The sequence below is a fragment of the Camellia sinensis genome, chromosome 9 (genome assembly GCF_055761805.1).
Source record: "Camellia sinensis isolate YWXY chromosome 9, ASM5576180v1, whole genome shotgun sequence".
Taxonomy (NCBI): domain Eukaryota; kingdom Viridiplantae; phylum Streptophyta; class Magnoliopsida; order Ericales; family Theaceae; genus Camellia; species Camellia sinensis.
In genome coordinates, this window is record NC_138969.1 from 119851675 (window position 1) to 119876982 (window position 25308).

Sequence of the window (25308 nt, forward strand, 5' to 3'; positions counted from 1 at the left end):
AAGGTATGTAAAACTAAGTGAAATATAAGTATATTTTATTCACATTTCACTTAAATTTCCCTTTTTCTTTTTAAATCCCCACTCAAATTCCCAAACCAAACACACTTTAAGAGTTGCCGGCTTAAACATCTTGATTTCACATCGAATTTCATCCTTCAGTTCTCTAATAAAATTACCAATCAATCCAACTTTTGGTCACTCCTTGACATGAGCAGATAACTTTTCGAACGCAACTTGATACTCCTTCACAGTCCCTACCTATAGGAGATTTTTAAGGGCTTCGTTATAGTGTTCAAAAGCTGTTGGACCAATCGAACCAACAAATCTTTCTTAAGTTGATCCCAAGTATGGCCTGAATTATTACTTTCATACCACTGGTACCACCGATTTGCTTCTCCTTCCAAAAGTTGCTATGTAATTTGTTGGGCCTAAGTTGTTGGGCTGCAGATTGTTGGGCTGGACTTGGGCCTTTTTGATAGGACTGAAATATGAGTGGCAAATCCAGAGGCCAATCAAAGTCCCACATATATTTTTTTATCAGCAAAGAACTAATATTTTATTAAATGAATAAAACATTACAAGAAGGAAAGACAAGTACGAATAAACATCAATTTGGAAAAGTTAAGTCCCATATACATATTACCCATTAATTTTTTTTAGATGGTGAATATTACACATTGTTAAATTGCAATTATGGTTTTATTGTTTACTTCTTTTTTCCTTTTAGTGGGTGTTTGGGATTTACTTTTTTGGTGATTTGTTTGTTAATGTATTTTCGTCATTTGTAAACTTTTTAAAAAAAATTAAAAAAATATTTAGGCTTCTGGAATTTACTTAACAAGATGAACCATAATTTTTTTTTAAATTCCAAAAAATTTTAGAAAAGAAAAAATTAAGAAAAAAAATAGTAGACTTTTTTGGCTTCAATTTTTCTAAATTTTCTTATTTTTTAGATTTATTTATACAAAACGGAATGGAAAAGTAAATTTTTTTTGTCATTACATGAAAAAAAGATCATTAAAAATAAAAATAAAAAATTATAAAAATAAATAAATGACTTAATTAGAAGAATCCAAAGTTGTTTTGTCAGTCATGTAGATCTCTCTGTAACCATACATACATATATCCATGTGATAGTAGTAAAGCAGAAATCTCAAATGTTTATATATATATTCATATCTAATATATAATATGTTTCTCAGTCTTGAAAAATGATTTTTTTTTCTTAGTATTTAAACTCTAAATATCACAAATGAAATTTCTCAATTTTGGAGCTATTCAATTTGTCACATTTTTTTACACGTTTTACAATTTTGATACCCTGAAATTTTAAAATAATTTTTCCCAAAAGTTTATCTCGATAAATAGGTTTCAAAAATCTAAATTTTATAAAAACTAAATAATTTATGACACTTTCAAATTTTATAGTTAAAGTTATGACATTTTCAAATTTAAAATAATTTACTTGAAAAAGGAAACAAAAGCACAATAGATGGTACTGACTACTGAGCATTGACTTTTTAAAACAAGGGTTAAAACTTAATAAAAGGAATATAAAATGTGAAAAATAGGACTCTAACTTATAAACATCTAAGTGCTCGTTTGAGATGAATTAATTTAGTCAAGCTTTTTGGGTTAGATAAAAAAGTTGTATTTAGAATAAATTTCGATCTTTTTTTATTTTTTATTTTATAATTGATTTGATAGTTGTGAGAGAATAAATAGAATGATTATGATTTAGATATAATATTTTATCTTATTGTCTAAATTAACATATTTTGTCTTTATTAATTAATTTAACCAAAATAACTCATGCCAAATGAAACCTTCAGTTAAAATAATTCGTAAGGGACCTATTCATTTATAACATCAATTGGTGGGACCTCTCACCAATTACCTTGAGGGAGTTCCAATTTTAGAAAGACTGTAATCCAATTATCCTATGATCTATAATCTTCTTGGTCTACAAAATTAAGAATAGTGCGCCTCCTTACATCATCATAGGGGTCTCCCATGGCACTAGACATGTAGGGAGTGAGCAAATAACAAGAAGTCATCATTTCTCTACCCCAATATATATGTATAAATGTTGTATATGGCATACAGTTACAACAAGCGATTTAACTCTTTTTCTTTCTTTTTTTTTTTTTTTCTTTTTTTCGTTCCAATTAAGGAAAACTAGCAAGATCCAATAATTTAAATCCAATTAAATTATTAAGCACCATCACTAACAATAAATAATTAATAATTGAAAGACTTTAATTCACATACACAGTTTGAATCACATCATCACTAGTTGAGACATTTACTTAACCCTATAGCAAGTCTCATAACTCTTGATCTAGACATCCTAACTTCCTTCCAATCTCACTACCTGCGATCAAGACAAAGCAACAAAACTCGAATCTTATAATCTATGTATGTAGACTCTAACAAACTATACTCCACACATTCTAAGTTAAAATCACATGTAAAAATACTCTTATCATAACTACATCACTACATCGATGTCCAAAAAAGTCTACTAAATAGGTGGAAGAAGGGCCAAAGTATTATAGGAATCAGTGGTTCACAATCACATACGCAAACTAACCTTATTGATCGTCCGTCTAACTAATCTCAATTGATGCTTCCTTTGTCTTTCTCTACATCATCTAAAGGCAACTCTTACTAATAAACGGGCCAGTTGACTGCCTAGTGCATTTGTTGGGAACCACCACAGACCTCCGGGCCTAGACCTCGGACATTAAGCTAACATTTAATGAGAGTTAACCAAAGGTACTAACATTTCACCCAAACACATATGATAGAAGAACCCTAGTTGTTCTTGAGCTTTAACATGTGAAAATGGTGGAAATGAGTGATGGTGGAGATGACCTAGCTTCTCGAAGTTGACAGACTCTCAATGCTTCTCAGTTTTTCAAGAAAACTTCACTCAAGCTCTCCTACGGTCAAACTAGGGCAACAAGCAAGGACGGAGAAAAGAGAAACGTAGAGAGAAGCTGAGAGAATGTATATGTCTAATGGCTCTCTCTTGCTTTCCCTATTATGTCAGATGAGTACGTTTATGGTTGTGAGGAAGAGTCTTGAGTGAGAACATGAGTGTGAGAATCTATTAAATACATAAACCATAACAAAGTTTAAAAAAATAAAAATAAAAAATAAAAATGCTAGAGGATGAAATAAAATGCCTGAATGGCTTACAAATAAACAAGGCGTGGCTTGTATAGCAAACTGGACTTAAGATTTCAAAACATGTACGCTCGAAGCTTCCACACATTACATTCAAGAGCCATCGTACTCCATCAACAAAAGAGTTTTTCTCTCTTAGTGATGGAAGTGGTTGCACATCACCAATTATTGAAATTGTTAGATAGAAATGAGCTAAATATCCAGTAAAAAAAACTTTTAACAGACTATCTAATTGTTCAAATATCCCAAGTATGGTCCGAATTATTACTTTCACACCACTGGTACCACCGATTTGCTTCTCCGTCCAAAAGTTGCCATGTAATTTGTTGGGCCTAAGTTGTTGCTATGCAAATTGTTGGGCTGGACTTGGGCCTTTTTGATAGGACTGAAATATGAGTGGCAAATCCAGAGGCCAATCAAAGTCCCACATATATTTTTTTGTCAGCAAAGAACTAATATTTTATTAAATGAAAAAAACATTACAAGAAGGAAAGACAAGTAAGAATAAACATCAATTTCGAAAAGTTAAGTCCCATATACATATTACCCATTAATTTTTTTTAGATGGTAAATATTACACATTATTAAATTGCAATAATGGTTTTATTGTTTACTTTTTTGCCTTTTAGTGGGTGTTTGGGATTTACTTTTTTGGTATTTTTTTTGTTAATTTATTTTCGTCTTTGGTGAATTTTTTTTAAAAAAAATTAAAAAAATATTTAGGCTTCTATAGAATTTACTCAATGAGATGAACCATAATTTTTTTATATTTTTTAAAATTCCAAAAAATTTCAGAAAAGAAAAACTTAAGAAAAAAAATAGTAGACTTTTTTGGCTTTAATTTTTCAATTTTTTTTTATTTTTTTATTTTTTAGATTTATTTACACAACAGAATGGAAAAGTAATTTTTTTTGGTCATTAGATAAAAAAAGATCATTAAAAATAAATAAATAAATGACTTGTTTAGAAGAATCCAAAGTTGCTTTGTCAGTCCTGTAGATCTCTCTTTAGCCATACATATATCCATGTGATAGTGGTAAAGAAGAAATCACAAGGAACAAACTTCACAAAATATTGATATGTTGCTCTTTGCTAGTATACAATTTGGTGAATTGTTTTGCTTATGTTTACATATATATATATATATATATATGTTTATATATTCATATCTAATATATAATATGTTTCTCAGTCTTGCAAAATGACTTTTCTTTTCTTCTTCTATTTGAACTCTAAATATCACAAATGAAATTTCTAAATTTTGGAGCTATTAAAATTTTCAATTTGTCACATTGTTTTTTCTACAAGTTTTACAATTTTGATACCCTGAAATTTTAAAATAATTTTTTACAAAAGTTTATCTCGATAAATAGGTTTCAAAAATCTAAATTTTATAAAAACTAAATATGTATAGTTAAAGTTATGACATTTTTAAATTTAAAATAATTTAGGAAACAAAAGCACAATAGATGTGATTGAGCATTGACTTTTTAAAACAAGGGTTAAAACTTAATAAAAGGAATATACAATTTGAAAAATAGGACTTTAACTTGTAAACATCTAAGTGCTCGTTTGAGATGAATTAAATCAGTCAAGCTTTTTGGGTTGGCTAAAAAAATTATATTTAGAATAAATTTTGATTTTTTTTTAAATAATTGATTTGATGGTTGAAAAAGAATAAGTGAAATAATTATGATTTAAATATAATATTTTATTTTATTATCTAAATTAACATATTTTATCTTTATTAACTAATTTAACCAAAACAACTCATGGCAAACGAAACCTTCAGTTAAAATAATTCTTAAGGGACCTATTCATTTATAACATCAATTGGTGGACTTCTCACCAATTACCCTAGAGAGAGTTGCAATTTCAGAAAGACCGTAACCCCAATTATCCTGTGATCTAATAAGCTTCTTGGTCCACAAAATTAAGAATAGTGCGCTTCCTTACGTCATCATAGGGGTCTCACATGGCACTAGACATGTAGGGAGTGAGTGAATAAGAACAAGTTCATCATTTCTCTACCCTAATATATATGTATAAATGTTGTATATGGCATACAGTTACGACATGCGATTTAACTCCTCTTTTTTTTTGGTTCCAGTTTACTTCCTTTGATGATCCTCTCAAAATGTCACTCAATTAAGGAAAACTAGCAAGATCCAATAATTTAAATCTAATTATATTATTAAGCACCATCAGTAACAATAAATAATTAATAATTGAAAGATTTCAATTTACATACACAATTTAGGTCACATTATCCCTAGTTGAGACATTTACTTAACCCTATCGCAAGTCTCATAACCCTCGGTCTAGACATCCTAACCTCCTTCCAATCTCACCACCCTTGATCAAGACAAAGCAACAAAACTCGAGTCTTATAATCCATGTACGTAGACTCTATCAAACTATACTCAACACATTCTAAGTTAAAATCACATGTATAGATACTCTTATCATAACTACATCACTACATCGATGTCCAGAAAAGTCTACTAAATAGGTGGAAGAAGGACCAAAGTATTATAGGAATCAGTGCATGGTTCACGTACGCAAACTAACCTCGTTGATCGTCCGTCGAATTGATCGCAATCGATGCTTCCTTTGTCTTTCTCTACTTCATCTAAATGCAACCCTTACTAATAAACGGGCCAGTTGACTGCCTAGTGCATTTGTTAGGAACCACAACAGACCTCCGGGCCTAGACCTCGGACATTAACTTATCCTAATGCTAGGAGATGCATTTATTTCAAATTTAAGACTAAGGAAACTCTTAAGCTATTATTTAATGAGAGTTAACCAAAGGTACTAACATTTCGCCCAAACACATATGATAGAAGAACCCTAGTTGTTCTTGAGCTTTAACATGCGAAAATGGTAGAAAGGAGTGATGGTGGAGATGACCTAGCTTTTCGAAGTTGTCAAACTCTCAATGCTTCTTAGTTTTTGAAGAAAACTTCACTCAAGCTCTCCTACGGTGGAACTAGGGCAACAAGCAGAAAAGAGAAACGTAGAGAGAAGTTGAGAGAATGTATATGTCTAATGGCTCTCTCTTGCTTCCCCTATTATGTCAGATGAGTACGTCTATGGTTTTGAGGAAGAGTATCGAGTGAGAATATGAGTGTGAGAATACAACCAAGCAAAAGTAAAACTCCAAAATTCAAGTCACCTCATTGAAATTTCATCCTCTCTGAATAACTATACAAAATTTTAAGATCCAAACACAAAAACTAAATTAGTTTTCTAATCTAGAACGTGTGAAGGATCTGGCTCATACTTTCAAAGAATGTAAACGTGAAAAGTGTTGTGAACTCTCAACGACTATGGTGGTAATAACAAGCCACTACCTTAATTTGCTTCAAAATCTCGAAGGGCTCAATGAATCTTAAAGCCAACTTCCCTTGGCACCTGAAATGCTACAGACACCTTCGAGACAATACTTTAAAGGCACATGGTCCCCAATCTTGAATGACATGAGTAGTCTGATCTCATTGGAATAGCTTTTCTAACAACTTTGAGTTATCTTGTGGTCTTCGTGCCTTTTTCGAGTTTAGGGCACTGCTTTCCACACCGAATTGCTTTATTAACATAGAGTCGCCACTTAATTTTTAAAAGAAAATTAAGAAACCTTTAACGGTGAAAACTAAGTTAAGGCCTAGTTTGTCATAACAAAGAAAATTTCAGGTTTGGGAGCTTAGGTACAAAAAGGGAAGGTAATTTGCATGGAAGCACCACCTTTTGCCTAATTCGAAGATTGACCTCTACTCACTCCCTATTTTATGATTTTAGTGGTTAAATATTCACAAAAGTTCATTTTTGACCTAAATCCCTTAACTAACCTAAAACTTTGTGGTTTGAATAAAACAAATGTCATTCATTTTAGTTACAAAAAAAGTCATATTTTTGAGTAAAATAAAAGTTTTTCACCGAAAATGAATTTTAGTTAAAACATGACCATAAACTCAAACTAATGTGACCAATATTTATAAAACATCCAAAACAACCAATTTTGCAAAGAAAAACATACAAACTTGCATTATTTAAAAAAAAAAAAAAACAATGCAAATAACACACAAATGCCAAGAAAGATTAGAAGACTTACCTGCATGCCCACTTTCAGTGTCTTACATGCATGCATAAAATAATTATGACCTAGACATGTAACTAATCACACAAAATATGTACCTAGGCCCGGATTAGGGGTCCTAATATGATTTAATGCATGAAAGACAATTAACACATAAAGTAATGCAAAACTAACCTACATGATACTTAAATCGGGCCTCACAAGCAGATTATATGATTAGAATAGACCTAAAAACATGTTGTACTATTAAAAATAAAGAAAAAATGCACAAGAAAGGCGATAGAAGCAACAAAATGGAAGAGCTACATGACATTATGATAAACTAGCAACCTAACATGCTTTGATACTAAAGACAAATAGAGAATAGATACTGAAATTCAAAGAAAAATAGGAGAATACCTGATGGTTTAATGAAATCGAAGCAAAAGCGAAGAAAAAATGCGAGTAAGGTCGACTTACTTACTTGCAAGCCTTCCTTAGGCTTTGGTTGCAAGTTAAGATGCACCAGTTTCAGTCCTCAGATGTTCTCAAAAGTTTAGAGTTGCTATAGGGGTCAAAGCTTTCGTGGCTAGGGTTTTAGAATGAGAGAAGAGGGTGTTTGGCTTACTAAAACCTCACAAAACTTTTAGAAACTTAACCTCTTGAAATGGAGGGGGTGAGGGCCTTTATATAGGCAGTGGAAGGCATGGAGGCAAGCTAGGGCAACCCCAATCGCTTCCTTTGCCGTCACCTTTAAAAAATGTGCCAAAATTGAGTTTCCATACCTGGCTCTACGACGCTTCAATGTGTGCACGTATCAACTTAGTGTGCATGCTCAATGAAGTTACGCATGTAACACCCCCAAATTATTTAAATTAAAACATTACTCAAAAACATGTTTAATCTAAAATCTTATCATGACTATAATGACATTAACCCAAAAAGTCCTCTTTGTCATTGAACTAAGGTTACAAAAATACAAGTTTCATGTTCATCTATTAAATACATAAACCATAACAAAGTTAAAAAGAATAAAAATAAAAAATAAAAATGCTAGAGGATGAAATAAAATGCCTTAATGGCTTACAAATAAACAAGGCGTGGCCTTGTACAATAAAATGAACTCAAGGTCGCAAAACATGTACGCTCAAAGCTTCCACACATTACATTCAAGAGCCGTCGTGCTCCATCAACAAAAGAGTTTCCCCCTCTTGGTGATTGAGGTGGTTGCACATCACAAATTCTTGAAATTGTTAGATAGAAATGAGTTAGATGCCCAGTAGAAAAACTTTTAAAAGAGTATCTAATTGTTCAAAGATCCATGTAACATTATCACAACCAAAAAAACATTTTCTAATTCCGTACAAGTTAAAGCTTAATCAAGGAAACTCAGATATTAGAATTTCCAAAAAATCACATTTCAACACCGGGGGTAGATACACAGTGAAGTTCCTGAGGAGAGTCCAAATACATACGTATGCATAGGTTTATATTCAAAAAAAAATATCCCCACATTTGCTGGCTATTAATACGGCAATAAATGAGCACTCAAAATCATCCGTTTTTTCACTTTTAGCGACTAGAACATGGCAAGACCAGTGAACACCCAAAAACATTTCCCCACATTCGTTTGGCAATAAGTTCAAGACAAGGCAATTGGGCACCTAGACTTCCCCGCGCGAGTACCAATAATACACAACACTTTCTCAAAACCGACTCTTTACCCAGACTCATACGCTATTTACCTCCCCCTTAAAAATCTTTCCAAGGCTTCCAAATGTTTATGCATTCATGAAGATTAAATAATTTCTAATCATTCAAGTAATTGAGACAAAATAGAGTAACAATCCCCAAAATCTTCAAGTAAAATCTCAAGAACAGCCCAAATTTCACAATTCTCCATTCAAATACCATTTTAATATCATAATACAATCATCGATTTCAAGAATTAATGATCAATTTCATTTCATTTCATTACATTATTTCTAAATTTTCAAAATTTAGGGTTTTCATAAAATTTGGAGCTTTTGTCCCTCCGACATATATAATATAAATGTTCATCTAAAACTTCCGTAATCGAAGACTAATGGTAGAAATCTTGAGAAAATTGTAGAAAAATTTCTATTTTAGAAGGAAAACTTCAATTTGTAAACTGAAACATTTATGAAACCATCAATGTCATGATAATACCACATAAACGTCTTCAAATCAAAGAGATACAAGGTTAAAAGTAGTCCTACCTCAAGAATCAAGATCAAGAAGCTAGATTATCGAAGAACTTTTCATAAAATTTCAACCCAATGGGTAGAAAGCTTTATCCTTACCCAAACTCCAACTTTTGGAAGCAATGGGGCTGTGAATCTAAGTAGAGTGGAAGATTTGAGAGAGATATGGCTAGGCTTTTTAAAGCTAGAGAGAGAGAGGAAAAAGGAGAGAAAAGAAAAAGTAAAGAAAATAATCTAAAAAGTCAGTTTTAAGTGGCTGATATCGCGCAGACCGCTGAAGCAGTGAATGAAATCTCTTAGTACCTCTGCCTATAAAACGAGATACCTAAGACCTCCTCTTCTTTGCTCGAGTGACCACTTTATCGCTTGAGTGGTCCCTCGACCCGCAAAGCAAACTACTAGAAGTACCTCATCTCCGCTTGAGCGAACTTTTCACCGCTCAAGCAGTTATCTAGAACTTATTGTCACAATCTCTCTCCTTTAAGGAATTTTGCCTCCAAAATAATGTCAATCCACAACGCAGCATTAACGATATGACTACAATACAATAATCATCAATTCCCAACAATCCCAAATAGTGAATAGACCACTTTTAATTGCAAATGTGAAGAAAATAAAGTAGGAAAGGTACATTAAATTTGGTTTTTCTATACATTGGGGAGAATAGACCAAGAGAAAAAATTACATATTATCAAATAAATCTGAGTATTTCTCGCATACTTCAACCTCAAGCTCCCAATTTGCTTCTGCAACTCCATGATAATCACTTTGACTAACGAAATGGTCTTACCCCTTAGGACTTGTTCACGCGTGTTTAGAACTTTAACCAGTCTCTTTTGATAAGATGCATCCTCGTTAACCTCAATATTCATCCAATCTAACACATATGAAGGGTCAGGTTCGTACTTACAAACCATTGACGCATGGAACATGTTGTTTGTGGTTGTAAGGAAAGACGATACACAACTTCTCCTACCCGTTCTATGATGTCAAAAGGACAGATAAATCGAGGAGATAATTTCCTACTTCGACCAAACCTCATTAATCCCCTCTTAGGCAAGATTTTTAGAAATACATGATCTCCTACCTCAAAGGACAATGGTCTCCACCTCTGGTCGACATAACTGTCCTCACGACTTTGACTCGTAACTAATCTCTTCTGAATGTGAGCCACATTCTTGGTGGTCTCACAAACCTACTCGGGCCCAAGCATAGGTGAATCCCCTACCTCAACCCAACAAACTGGTGACCTATAAGGATGCCCGTAAAGAGCTTCTCGAATGGTGCCATCTCAATGCTAGCTTGATAACTATTATTGTAAGCAAGCTCAACTAAAGGTAAATGTTTCTCCCAAGACCCTTTGAAGTCTCACACACAAGCCTTTAACATGTCTTCTAGAATTTGAATGGTGCACTCGGATTGTCCATCAGTCTGAGGGTGGTAGCGGTGCTAAAGTTCGGTTGAGTATCGAAGGCACTCTAAAGACTTTGCCACAATCTGGCGATATAGCAAGAATCTCTATAAAAAAACTATACTCACCGGTACTCTATGGAGTCGAATAATTTCATGGATGTAAAGTTTGGCTAAGTATTTAACAGAATCCCCTACACTTATGGCAAGGAAGTGGGCTGACTTGGTGAGTCGATCCACAATCACCTATATCGCATCATTTCCTTTTTGAGTCCTAGGAAGTCCTGTAACGAAGTCCATGCTGATATACTCCCATTTCCACTTGGCAATTAGTAAAAGTTGCAATAATCCCGCAGCCTTTTGGTGTTCTGGTTTGACTTATTGACAAGTTAAACACTTAGATACAAATGTGTCTACATCCCACTTTATACCCCTCCACCAAAATTGACAATTAAGGTCATGGTACATTTTTGTGCTTCATGGATGTACTACAAGGCAAGAGTAGTGGAATTCTCGAAGAACTTCATCTCTAATAGGCTCGGGTACAAATAAATGATCAAGATAATGAACGCTAAAGTTGGTATGAATGCTCAAACCCTTCTCTTCCTTTCCCTTAGAGATTTCCTCTTGGATAGTCTCCACTTTCAAGTCATCCTGTTGTGTTTCCATTACTCGTGTGACAAGTGTAGGTTGTGTAATAGCGGTGAACAAGGTAGCCTGCTTCGTGAACTCGCGAAGTTGCAAGTCAAACTCACTAGTGTCACCCATCATCTTTCATTCCCTCACAGTGAGACTAGCCAAAGTACTTATAGATTTTCTACTGAAAGCATCGGCCACTACATTGGCCTTTCCAGGATGATAGTGTAATTCAAAGTCATAATCCTCTATAAATTTTATCCATCTCCATTGATGCAAATTCAAATCTTTCTAGGAAAACAGGTACTTGAGACTCTTATGATCAGAGAACAACTCAAATTTCTCACCATACAAATAATGTCTCCAAAGTTTCAAGGAAAAAAAATGATGGCTGTAAGCTCTAGGTTATGGGTTAGATAATTTCTCTCATGAGTTTTTAATTGTCGAGAATCGTATGCAATTACCCTGCCCTCTAGCATCAAAACACACCTCAAACCTTTCTTAGAAGCATCGTAATACACCGTATAACCCAAACCACTTTCCAGTATGATGAGAATAGGAGTGGTAGTCAATCTAAGCTTCAAATTCTGAAAGGATGTCTCACAAGCTTCAGTTTAAATGAATTTCACCCCCTTACAAGTCAATCTAGTCAAAGGTGATGCTATAGAAGAGAAATTCCTTACAAAGCGACGACAGCAACCGGCTAGACCCAGGAAACTACAGATTTCAAAGGTGTTTTTAGGTTGATCCAATTTCTGGCCTACCTCAGTTTGGGAAGAGTCTACCATTACCCCGTCCATGGAAACTACATGACACAAAAACTTTACTTCTGAAAGCCAAAATTTACACTTTTTGTATTTTTCATACAAACGATGTTTCCTAACAAATTATAGAACAATGCAGAGGTGCCCCTCGTGTTCCTCCTCGAAAGGTGAGTAGTTAAGAATGTCATCCATAAAGATGGCTGTAAACTTATCGAGAAACTCTCGAAAAATTTGATTCATCAAGTCCACGAATGTAGCAGGTGCATTGGTCAAGCCAAACGACATGACTAGAAATTCGTAAAGGCCATACCTAGTACGAAAGTCCATTTTTTGGAGTATCCTCCCCCCTTACTCGCAATTGATGATAACCCAACCTCAAATCTATCTTCAAAAAATAATGTGAACCCTTGTGTTGGTCAAAAGTCGACGCCCGACAACCTCTATCTCACAACCATGACATACTTTGTTCAACACAACTCTACTGCTAACTGGTGACTCTACCATAAGCTGAGATGCTAACTGATCCACCTTTAACTCCAAAACCGATGCGAATGCAGAAGATATGAATGAATGTAATGCTCTGGGGTCTATCAATACACTAGCCCAACTATTGAAGACAAGACAAGTGCCTCTCACAACAAGTGCTCCTGAAGACTGCTCAGATGTGGTGATTGCATACACCCTTTCCTATGACCTCGACTTTCCTAGGTTGCCTCTCGGAGCATAGGCCTGCTACATAGATTGTACATATGTGGTCTCGTGTACTGCTCTAGATGCCTAGCCCCAAATGGACTGGCTAATGAGGTTGTTTCCGTCGCTGACCTGTCTAGAATGCTCCTAATTATCAAGATCTTGATCCACTGGTTGACCCGACTCTCTGTGGACGAAACATTTTCAAATTCCCTGGAAGACAACACTAATAACACGATGGCGGCTGACCTCTACTCTAAGATTGACTTTGAGAACAAGCCAACTGAGATTGTGACCTAACCTTCTACCCACATGCTAAAGCTTTGTGACCCAGCTAGTCACACCGATAATAAGCACCACGGGTTTGACCCGTGCTCCCAGAACTTCAACCCATCACCAAACCTGAAGACTTGGTTTGCTATGGTAGTGACTGAAAAGAAGTCGAAGCTCTATATTTCTTAGAGGACCCCAAATCACCCCAATAATCCTAGTATTTCAAGTTCTTCAACTTTTGTCTTGTCTCATCTGCCTTCACTATAATTTTTACATGTGTTGTGGCCTTCACTAGTCGATCATAATCCCTAATCATGTTACCCCACTACCTTCATCAAAATTTTTTGTCTCAACCTTTTCTCAAATTCTAAGCATTGGTACTTGTGTATCGCCACAAGCTCGGGTGCAAAAGGGATAAGCTGGCAAATATGGTTTCAAACTTAGCCACATGCATGTCAAGTTGTAAAAACTCTTCAAACTATCTCCTCAACCACTCCCTAGCAGGGGGAGGGAGGAACTTCTTCTTGAAACCGTGTGTAAATGCCTCCCAGGTGTGCTCAATACGGTTCTTGGCATACTTCCACCACTACCCAGCCTCTCCTTTCAGTTGATAGGCCACCAATGCCATACGAAGCTCACTCTAATGGATATCTAAGATCTCAAAAGACTTAATAATCTACTCCAACCACTCATTTGCTTTCATTGGGTCAGGCTCACTACTAAACTCGGCGGGGTTGGAACGGAAGAATTCCTTCTTTAGGAATGTAGTTCTAGTTTCTCATTCTACGGTCCTAGCTGCTTGCTCGACTCTCAATATTTCCATGGACTCTCTAAGAGCCCTGCCATCTCTTGGGCCAAAGCCCCTATTGCATCTTGGGCCGGTGGAGCATGCACTTGTTTTGACCCACTTATTCTTCTTGAGGAAGGATCTCTGTTTGGGTAAAAATATCCCGGCTATCCCGACGAGGTCTACCACGTCTAGACATCCTATAAGAAATAGAGATAAAATTAAATTTGTGACTCACATTCCCACACTTAGTCTTACCCATCCCACATGCACTAGCATGAGACCATACATACATTTAAGTCACATTAAGCAAACCACATAAGCACCTTGTCACATAGAGTACATAAGAACCACCAATCTAAGATATCAACTTGTCCCACGACACTAAAAGACTTCCAAGTGGAAAAAGCATTGATTAGGTGCTTTTCTAAAAGGACTTCAATAAATGCAATAAACACAAGTCATATCCTAGAAGCTTGATGACATACCCACGTGGTCAATTAAACACATAATCGTATAAAGTAATTAACATCCCTTCCTATCATGGCAAACCCATTATGGCGCAAGCCACTTCCCACAAGCTGAAGGTATTCAAACCTGGTTAGCTCTCATATCAATTTGTAACGCCTCAAATTATTCAAATTAAAAAATTACTAAAAAACATGTTTAATCCAAAATCTTATCATGACCATAATGACATTAACACAAAAAGTCCTCTTTCCCATCGAAATAAGGTTTCAAAAATACAAGTTCCATGTTCATCTATTTAATACATAAACCATAACATAGTTGAAAAAAATAAAAAATAATAATAAAAAAACCTAGAGGATGAAATAAAATGCCTTAATACCTTACAAATAAACAAGGCGTGGCCTTGTACAATAAAATGGACTCACAGTCCCAAAACATATACACTCGAAGCTTCCACATATTACATCCAAGAGTTATTGTGCTCTATAAACAAAGGACTTTCCCCCTCTTAGTGATTGATGTGGTTGCACATCACCAATTCTTGAAATTGTTAGATAGGAATGAGCTAGATTCCTAATAGAAAAACTTTTAACAGAGTATCTAATTGTTCACAGATCCACGTGACATAATGCCAACCAAAAACATTTTCTAATTCAATTCAAGTTAAAGCTTAATCGAGGCAACTCAGATATTAGAATTTCCATATTAGGGGTAAATATGCCATGAAGTCCCTAAGGGGAGTCCCAATACATACATATGCATAGGTTTATATTCAAAAAAAATATCTCCACATTTGCCAGCTATTAATACGACAAGAAATGGGCACCCAAAATCATTCATTTTTTCCACTTTTAATGACTACAATATGGCAAGACTAGTGGATACCCAAAAATATTTCCCAACATTCGTTCGGTGATAAGAAAAAGACAGGGCAATTGGGCACCTAGACTTCCCCGCACCGATACCAACAATACACAACACTTTCACAAAACCACCTCTTTACCCGTGCTCACACGCTATTTACCTCCCTCTTAAATAATCTTTCCAAGGCTTCCAAATGTTTATGCATTCATGAAGAAAAAATAATTTCTGATCATTCAAGCAATTGAGACAAAATAGAATAACAATCCTCAAAATCTTCAAGGAAAATCTCAAGAACATCCCAAATTTCACAATTCTCCATTCAAATACCATTTTAATATCATAATCCAATCATCGAATTGAAGAATTAAGAATCAATTTCATTTCATTTTATTACATTATTTCTAAATTTTCAAAATTTAGGGTTTTTATAAAATTTGGAGCTTTTGTCCCTCTGACATATATAATATAAATGCTGATCTAAAACTTCCATAATCCAAGATTAATGGTAGTAATCTTGAGGAAATTGTAGAGAAATTTCTATTTTAGAAGGAAAACTTCAATTTGTAAATTGTAACATTCATGAAACCATCAATGTCATATAATACCACCTAAACATCTTTAAATCAAAGAGATACAATGTTAAAAGTAGTCATACCTCAAGAATCAAGATCAAGAAGCTAGATAATCAAAAAAAATTTTGTAAAATTTCAATCCAATCAGTAGAAAGCTTTAGCCTTAGCCAAACTCCAACTTTTTCAAGCAATGAGGTTGTGAATCTAAGTAGAATGGAAGATTTCTAGAGAGATATGGTTAGAGTTTTTGGAGATAGGGAAAGAAGAAAGAAGTGAGAAAAGAAAAAGTGAAGAAAATGATCTAAAAGGTTACTTTTAAGTGGTTGATATTGTGTAGACCACTAAAGCGATCTTTTCATTGCTTGAGCGGTGAATGAAATCTCTTAGTATTTCTGCCTACAAAATGAGATACTGCGAACCCCCACTTCTTCACTCGAGTGACTACTCGATCACTTGAGTGGTCCTTCAACTTGTAAAGCAAACTATAGGGAGTACCTCATCACCGCTCGAGCAGTCACCTAGAACAAATTGTCCCAGCTCATGTACTAACCATGTGCACACGATCATTTTGCCTTGGTGCACGTGCCATGCATGCATGCACAAGTATGTGGCCCTATGTTTTTGACCTGCTTGTGGCACAAGTAAGCCCGAATTACATTCTGATCAATATTTTTGGTAAAATGGCTCATTAATTTTGGAAAATACGATCAATCAAAGCACAATCGAGGCTTTCCGGGTTAAGAAGTAGGTTTTTGGCCAAAACAAGTTTATACAACAACTTTTGACATCTTTAAACATCCTAAAGATGAAGTAAGGCACTATTTGGCATAAACTAGATAAGTGCACTTGGGTCACATTATCTCTCTTCTTTTCTGCACATCTTTTTATAAAAATTCAAAAAGTATACTTATTTGGATCATCCCAAGCATCCCCTAAGTATCATTTCATCATTGGGAGGCTTACAAGCACCTGAAGTCTTAGGGTCAGTGAAAATGTGGTGTTTACAATCATAAAACTAATGGTAACATTTTTCTTTATTATGTCCCTGACTACCAGAGCTAAATATTCCCTAACCTTAGTTTGACACACTAAGGAATAACAAGGACAACCATACAAGGCCTCAAATGAAGCAATTCCAATGCTCGCCTGGTAACTGTTGTTGCAAGCAACCTCAATTGTGGACAAGTATTTCTCCCAAAAACCCTTAAAGTCGAGAATGCATGCTCTAAGCCTATCCTTTGAACTCTGGATGGTACGCTTAGACTGACCATTAGTTTTAGGATGAAAAGCTAATCAACACGTCTAAGCCAAATGCCTTGTAAAGACTCCGCCAAAACCTCAAAGTGAATTGGTTATGCACAGTGGTCACCGATATTGAACAATCTCTTTTTCATACTTCTCTCTAAGGACATCTGCATGATACTCCATTCAAATTGGTAAGAAGGAAGCGGACTTCGTTAGTTTGTCAACAATAACCCAAATCACAATGTTTTTCTTTTGCGTCCTTGGTATACTCCCTTGTTGATGTTCATACTCAGCCTTAACCTGCTAATGAGTCAGACAACTTAAAACAAATTAGGCAACATCTCTTTCTAGGCTCACCCAGAGAGCTGTCGGTACAAATCATGGTACATCTTTGTATGCCTTAGATGTACTACGAATCGATAATGATGGAATTCTTAAATCATATCCTCCTACATAGACTTAAGTATGAAGACTCGTTTTCGAAACATCAAGTCAAAATTTGGATGCAAGGCCCAGCAATTCTCCTTCACCTTAGGTCCTTTGACAAAGCAATCTCTCTAAGTATAAGCCTCATACTCTGACTTATGGGACTTTACCATTCAATTAAAGAGTATCGACTGAGTGATAACGGTGAAAAGTGTAGCAGATGTAAGTGGCTTGCAAAGGTGAAAATCAAACATCAAAATCTCATTGAGTACCTTCCATTCTTAAACTACTAGACTGGCAATACTTGTCACAACTACTTGTTTTTTTTTTTATTTGATTTATAAAACTCGAATCTAAGTGGTAAGACCTAAATAACCAATCTTGATACAAATACGAATAAATAGATAAACCAAAGTCTCATTCTTTGAAAATGAAATGCAAAACATGCAACTCTATTCCATTCAAAGATTGATATGTATAATATTTATAGGGCATAATATCTCATGTTTAAAGCATCATGCAAATAATAAAATTTAAAAAAGTAAAAGCTTCTGAGGCATATATCGAGTATAGAGAGCATTCTTTCTTTACATCAAAAAAGCCCTAGACTAACAAATAAAAGGGTCGTGCCATATACCAAAAATACAAATAAAAAGCCATCATGCTCATCATCAACTCATCCATGGGCTTGAGACCCATCATTAGCACCTCAAAATGGTTTCAATAATAGGAGTGAATACAAGGGCCAATTGAAGATATCTATACTTAAGATGTATAAAAGGAATAATGAACATGATCATGAAGCAGTAATATATAATTTTTGACAAATTCAAGTTCAATAAAGTTTTCCCACAAGTTACTCAATTTCATAAGTATAAGTATTGACATTTTATATCAAAGTAATACTCTCGATTTTTTTAATTCCATTCAATAAGTTTTTTGAAATTATAATTCAAAATGTCATTTTAAACGAGTGAATCTCTAAGTCTGTATCTGCCAGACTACTAGTGTTTATCACAAAAATCACCTAAATAACCCCTACTTTACCAGTAGCTAAGCGGAAGGAAATCGGTACCTACACAACCTCACTTTACCGACTGCTAACTGGAAGGAAATCGGTACCTACTCTACTCGAGATTCTAGACTTGCACCAAAGACCTCATGCCAACTTAATTCTCAACTCAAATTCACAATAAACTACAAAGTAATTCAATATATATAGTTTCCAAAATGATTCCAACTTCTCAACAAAGAATGATTCGAAGTAAAATTAACCATTTTTTTTTAATTATTAATCCTCAATAAAACTTCCATCTCAAAGTAAATTTTACCAAATCAACAATCACATTCAAAGATCACATGCTTAAGAACAATTAACAAGTGCTTCAAATTCAATTAAATTAGATAATAACAAAATCTAGGGTTTCGAGTCTTGTTTGTCTAATACAAGCAATATAGGATCATGAGTGTAGAAATTAAGAGTTTATAAGATATAAATTTGACATAACCCTCCACAAAAATCAATCTTTTTCTAGACTTAAGGAATCCTCCCGAAGCCCCCTTAGCTCTGCCAGGCACTACACAGGGGTTAGCTCTATAAATGTGTAGAGTCAAGGTTACCTACTTCTGTGGTTTCACCCTTTTGTAATGGTTTCAAAGTTAGGTAGTTTACAAAGTCCCCTCATTAGACAGGCCTACTTTTGAAGCCATTTGTTGTGCATGTCCCAAGGTACGCTCAGTTCCAATAGAGCCTGGAGCAACTTGGAGATATTGCATAACTTTAAATCAATGGAAATATTTGATTTTGTGAATTATACCACAAAATAACACATGTTACTTATTTAATTTATACAATAATATGCAAGATAAATCATGCCTCAAGAGAAAGCTAGACAAGTTCTACATGGTGTGATCTTGATTTGAAGACAACTCACTATCTTGCAATGGGTGTTTCTACAATTAAGGCAAGATGTAATTTGCCTACATCTGAAATCAAAGTATGCACAAAAGCATGAGATGTGAAAGAATGTTATACTCAAATATCAAAGAGAATTATAGCAAGAGTGTGGAAAACTAGAAAGTGACCTTAGATAAAAAATTCTCCAACTGATGCATTAGCTAGTTGTGAAGAACGGTGGAAATCACATCATAGACAATACTCTGGTGGCCTCCCTTTGGCTACCATTGGCAGCCTAGTTGATACCCTTTTGCTAACTTGGTTGGCCTCTCTATCTAGGTTGATAAATAGACTACACGAATATCGTTGGAGTAACTTTAGAACCTTGCAAATGCAAGCTTAGCCTAGAATCTATAGCCAAGACAACTTTGATTAGGAAACTAAGGTGGTCTTGGTTCTTGGGAGCTAAGCACCCCCATATTGCTCTGTCTTAATGGCCAAAAATGCCAAGGGCGGTCGAATTGGGTACATTTGTAATAGTCTCCTTAACCCTCATTTGGCATGCTTGACATGGTCACCAATTGGTAAAGTCATGGAGAATTAACCTTTTGGTGCCTCGGCTATCTACATTGATAGCACATTGCCCTCAATGGAGTAAATCTGCCAAAATTAGTACAAGACGACATAGGCCTAGACAGTTGAGCAGTCTAACTGCCCTGTGCATTATCTCGCTGTCTCTTTGCACTAAATAGGGAAAAATGGATAGATGCTCCTGGCCCACAATAAGATTACTCTTTAGTGTATTCTGCTAAGATTGAGTTTCACCATTTATCACTTTTCAGTTGCCTGTATACTCATTGGGTGCCATAGACTTCTTACAGTTTGCACTGACCCCCTTAGCAAACAAATGGATATGCTTTGTGCTAGAAAAGGCTAACTCTGGTACAAAACAACTCAAATTTGCAAAACATGTCTTAGACTTGTACACCAGCAAGTCATCTAAATGAATGTGCAACAAGGCATAATGCAAAGAAAGAACTATTCTAAAAACAAGGTAGTGAAATCTATCCAAGACATGCCCTCCACTACATGGTTGTTTACCACTGATAAGCATCCCATTCTAGGTAAAAACCGGTTAAAGAAATGCAGACACGGGAATCCATGATGGTTAAGTTGTCCAGGTTTCAAGTGATTCTAACTAACCAATCCTCTGCCATCCTGGGGTCTGGTTCTCCTGCAAAATATGGCAGCCTCACTCGCTGGAAACATTAAAGGGCATCCATAATTGTCTCATAATTATTTTTGCTATACCTTAATAGTTGGAATTGGTATAGTTGGTACAAGTATAGTTAGTATTAATGCTACAACTACAAGGGCTGCTTGAGCTACCCTAAAAAAATATGCTAAAGAGCTATATGATACATGCTGCCCGATATAACTAGAGGTATTGGGTGGACTTTAGCTACCAGCTTGACAATTTCAACCTTCTCATCCTCCTGCTCTTTGACAGCCTACTAAACTAGTGAAACTGTAGTCGTAATAATATAAGTAACAACATATGCCACTCAACCATATCCACGCCCCCTGTCTCACCCCTACCTTAGCCTTCCATATACTACCAGGCTACTCATATGGCAGCATAATAAATACCAAATAATAATAATAATAATAATAATAATAATAATAACAATAAATAATTAATAAAAATTGCGCAATAAGAATAGTGTGTTTTCATTAAAATGCTATGGATGGTGGTCAGAGAACATTTGATATTTACTGCAAAGCATGCTTGGTAGTTTCCCTTTGAGTTAAACATCAGGGTTGACCACACATCATCTGATGATTAATGAAGTACTAAGTTCCTAATTATAAATCACGTCACTTATGCATACTAATTCTCAACACTCAATTACTCATTCTATCATAGAAACAATTGACCATTTTAACACTTAAGAATGTAGGCATATATAATTCAATAATAGTACCACAATTTTGCATGCACTTGTTAAAGCATCCAACTCAAAACCAATTGGCTATAAATGGAGAGGCTCTTGCATTATATTAACTAAGCTTGAGTGGGTTATATTTGCAATGTGGGTTTTAAGTCTAGCACTCCCTCTCATGTGTTACCCGATAGCACGTGGAGGTGATTAAGAGGTCCAATTGAGAGATGGACTATTTGTACCACATGATTTAAGAGGCCACTTAAGACCCATCTTTGATATCATGTTAAAGCATCCAACTCAAAACCAATTGGCATGCAAATAACTTAAGTATTAATTTATATGCCAACCTGAATAAACAAGGAGTTATATCACTTCCCATGACTCTAGGTATTCAAACCCGATTATGCTTGAATATCATGATGTGATGCCCAAATTTATGACTAAGAAAACTGAGTTTTAATCTACACATATGGTCCTTACTATATGAATATAGGCAAGAAGGCAAATAAAATGATAAAATGAATTTGGTGTTGATTATTATTTTCCATGTAGAAACAATAATTTATCTAAGCATTGCCATAAATAATTGGAAAATTTCACTTAACTCTTCACTTCTTATTTGATTTCTTGTATTATGGTAGGTCCTGTTATTATTGTTGTTGTTGTTGTTGTTGTTGTTGTTATGGATCTTATATGTACGTTTACAATTTATCTAGATATTAAATATGCATATAAAAATAAAATAAAATAGTAAAATACATCTTGTACTAAGTTTTATTTTTCTAATTTTATTTTATTTTATTTATTTTTCATTTCTTATTAGGGTTTTCGGGTCAGCATGTATAAGCAACTACTAAATCATCAAATCGTAATATCACGCATTGCCATGCTACTAGGAAGTAAAGAAGCAGCTACAAATCACCTAAGCAAATGCATATATTCAGTTGGAATGGGCAATAATGATTACATTAACAATTACTTACATTAACAATTACATTAACAGTTCTCTCTTCTAATAGTTTGATCTATACAGTTTTGTGGAAAGCTCCAGCTCCACCAAGAGCACAATTCTTTGGTTGGTTGGTGTGGAAGGGTAGAATCAAGTCTGCTAGTTATTTACGCAGACTTGGTATCCTAAATGCCAATGTTGATGTTTGTTGTGTGTTTTGCAAAGTAGAGGAGGAAAATATTAACCATGTGTTACTTCACTGCCCTCGTGTGTGGCTGATCTGGTCTTATTTTGTCAGAAGGTGGGGGTGGCAATGGGCTTCACCAGGTTCTGTTCAAAGTGTGATTCAGTGGTGGTCGGGTTGTAGCATGAGGAAATTGGAAAAGAAGCTGTGGAGTGTAATTCCATATGCTATTTTCTGGTCCATATGGAAACAGAGGAATGACTCGGTGTTCAATGGGGTGGAGCCTAATTTTCTAGCTTTGTGTGAATCTATTGAGGTTCGAATTGCTTTGTGGATTAAGTCTTATGTCCCAGCTCTGAACTTCACTGTCAATGACCTAGTGCATAATTTGCAACAGATCAGAAGATGCTTGGCTTAGGAGTTTCTGCAGCATATTGAATGGGTTTTTGTGACTTTCTACAGCTCTGGTGGGGTAAAGCAGAGGAGGTTTCAAATGCCGGTGTGATGAAATGGTCTGTACTGGTTGATCTGTGTGGGAGAAAGAATAGTTTGTTATGCTCTGAATGCAGTATGGCTGGCGTGCAGTTGGAGTTTTTGCTTCTGATGGTTAACACATATTAGGTAGTTTGAATTGGTGGTAGACAATGGTGTGGTGGACAGGAAAGCTGTTGACTGTGGTGTTGTGGACAGGAAAGCTGTTGACTGTGCACTGGTTTGCTGTGGACAGGAAAGGTGCTCTCCCCATCCTCTTCTGCCAGCTGCTGAAGTTTATTGATTCAGCTGGGGGCCAATCCATCTGAGGGTTGTGCTGTGTGGAGTAACTAGGCTTAGCAATTTTGGAAGTTGATGATTTTTGGTCTGCTATAGTGGGAAGGCTGAAGGCAAAGGGTTAATGGGCTGTGTTGTTTGGGAAGTCTATCTCTGTTATGGGGCTCCAGGTTGACTCTTGCTGGAATTTTGCAGTTTAATTCAATATTGGTCTGCTGTTGGTAGATGGGGGTAGGTGCATGCTGGTTATGAGATTTGGTACACATAGTGGGTCTGATGCTGTTATATACTCCAAGGAGAATATCATGTTTTGGTTGTTACCCCATCACATATTAATAGAGATGAGTGGGTTTGGTTTGCTATGTTTGAGCTGTGGGAATTCATTTTTGGTGATTGTAGTGCCTAAGCTTTCTGTTTTTTCTGGTTTTTTCTTTGTTGTGTTTGCTCGTTGGTTTCTCACCAACTTGGAGGTTGGTGCTTGTTTTAGCTCCAAGTTCCACTTTATTGATGTAATTTTCCTTTCCATCAATAAAGTTTTCTTTTTGCCGATCAAAAAAAAAACAGTATTACCCAACAAGTAGCCAATATACCGGACAACAGTACGCCACAGTCCTAGTTCAACAATACTCTAAACAATTAAAGGTTGGTATTATAATTTTTACATTCTTCTCTTCAGAAAAATATCACGCATTATCGACTTTTTTTGTCATCATTTTGTATCAATACTTACATAAATATTTTTGATTGATTCCATATAATTTCTACTTTTTATAATTACAGACTTTGTATGAATACGGAGCAAATAAAATAGCCATCTTCGGACTTGGTCAAATAGGTTGCACTCCAGCTGAAATAGCTGTATATGGCACAAATGGATTTGCATGTGTGGACAAGATTAACAGTGCTGTTGAAATTTTCAATGTCAAGCTGAAGTCACTTGTTGATGATCTCAACAAAGAATTGGCTGGTGTGAAATTTATCTATATAAATATTACTTCAATTACATCAGGGAAGGCATTTCCTGGTAAGTAAAACTTTCTAACTACTAAAAGATGTAGAATGAAATTAGGGAAAATTACATAGTATGGTCTATATCCGTGTTCTATGTAATTCTCTTCCATTGTTAATTTTGTTTTCATAGTTTTAATTGTATCATTTTCGTTTTTTTAATTTTCTTTACATTGTGTAAATTTTATAATATTCGTTAAGAAATTGGATGGAAATCATAGACGAAATGGATTATTTAAAAGTAAATAGACCATTTGAAATTGGACGTGAACCCCTCAATCATTTTGAGGAGAATCAATGAACCTTTCTGTATTTGATTTCAATCTAATTTCTTAAGGAGCATTATTAATTGGATTAAATTGACATGTTGTAATTAAAACTAGAATGACAAAATTGACATAAGAAACAAACTATGGAACTATGTATGTAACTTGTCCATAAAATTATATGATTGTAGAATATATATTATAGTGATTTATTCATTTCAGGTCTTACGGTTCTAAATGTTCCATGTTGCAACGTATCATCAATTACGGGACTATGTGTTTCCAATAAAGCTCCATGTAGCAATAGAAGCACGTACGCATTTTGGGATGCGTATCATCCAACAGAGATTGTAAATGTGTTTGTGGCTGGAAGAGCATACAATGCTCAAACTGCATTTGATGCTTCTCCAATTGATATTCGTAGTTTGGCTCAGCTCTAATTCTATTCCTAAGCTAATCTTATGTTGCCATTATCATAAATAAAATTTTCTTAAGTAGTATATTAATAAATAAGCTGCTTATTTGTCACCTTGTTGTCTCATTCCATAAAATGGGCTTGTGTGGAGCTATGTAAGAAATTAATTAGATTCATTATGATATTTAAATATCAACATTGAGGAAATTTTTATTTTTATAGAACGACTATTAGACCAGCAATGT

General features: G+C 35.0%; 1 protein-coding gene across 1 annotated transcript in view; it reads left to right on the forward strand.

Moving 5' to 3' along the window:
- Positions 1-25088, forward strand: part of LOC114310300 (GDSL esterase/lipase At1g29670) — a 60789-nt gene extending 35701 nt beyond the window's left edge. The window contains exons 6-9 of the mRNA XM_082889338.1: positions 22297-22454; positions 23929-24016; positions 24155-24398; positions 24871-25088. Of these exons, the coding sequence (XP_082745464.1) occupies positions 22297-22454; positions 23929-24016; positions 24155-24398; positions 24871-25088 (708 nt within the window). The remainder of the gene's footprint in view (positions 1-22296; positions 22455-23928; positions 24017-24154; positions 24399-24870) is intronic.
- Positions 25089-25308: the final 220 nt, after the last annotated feature.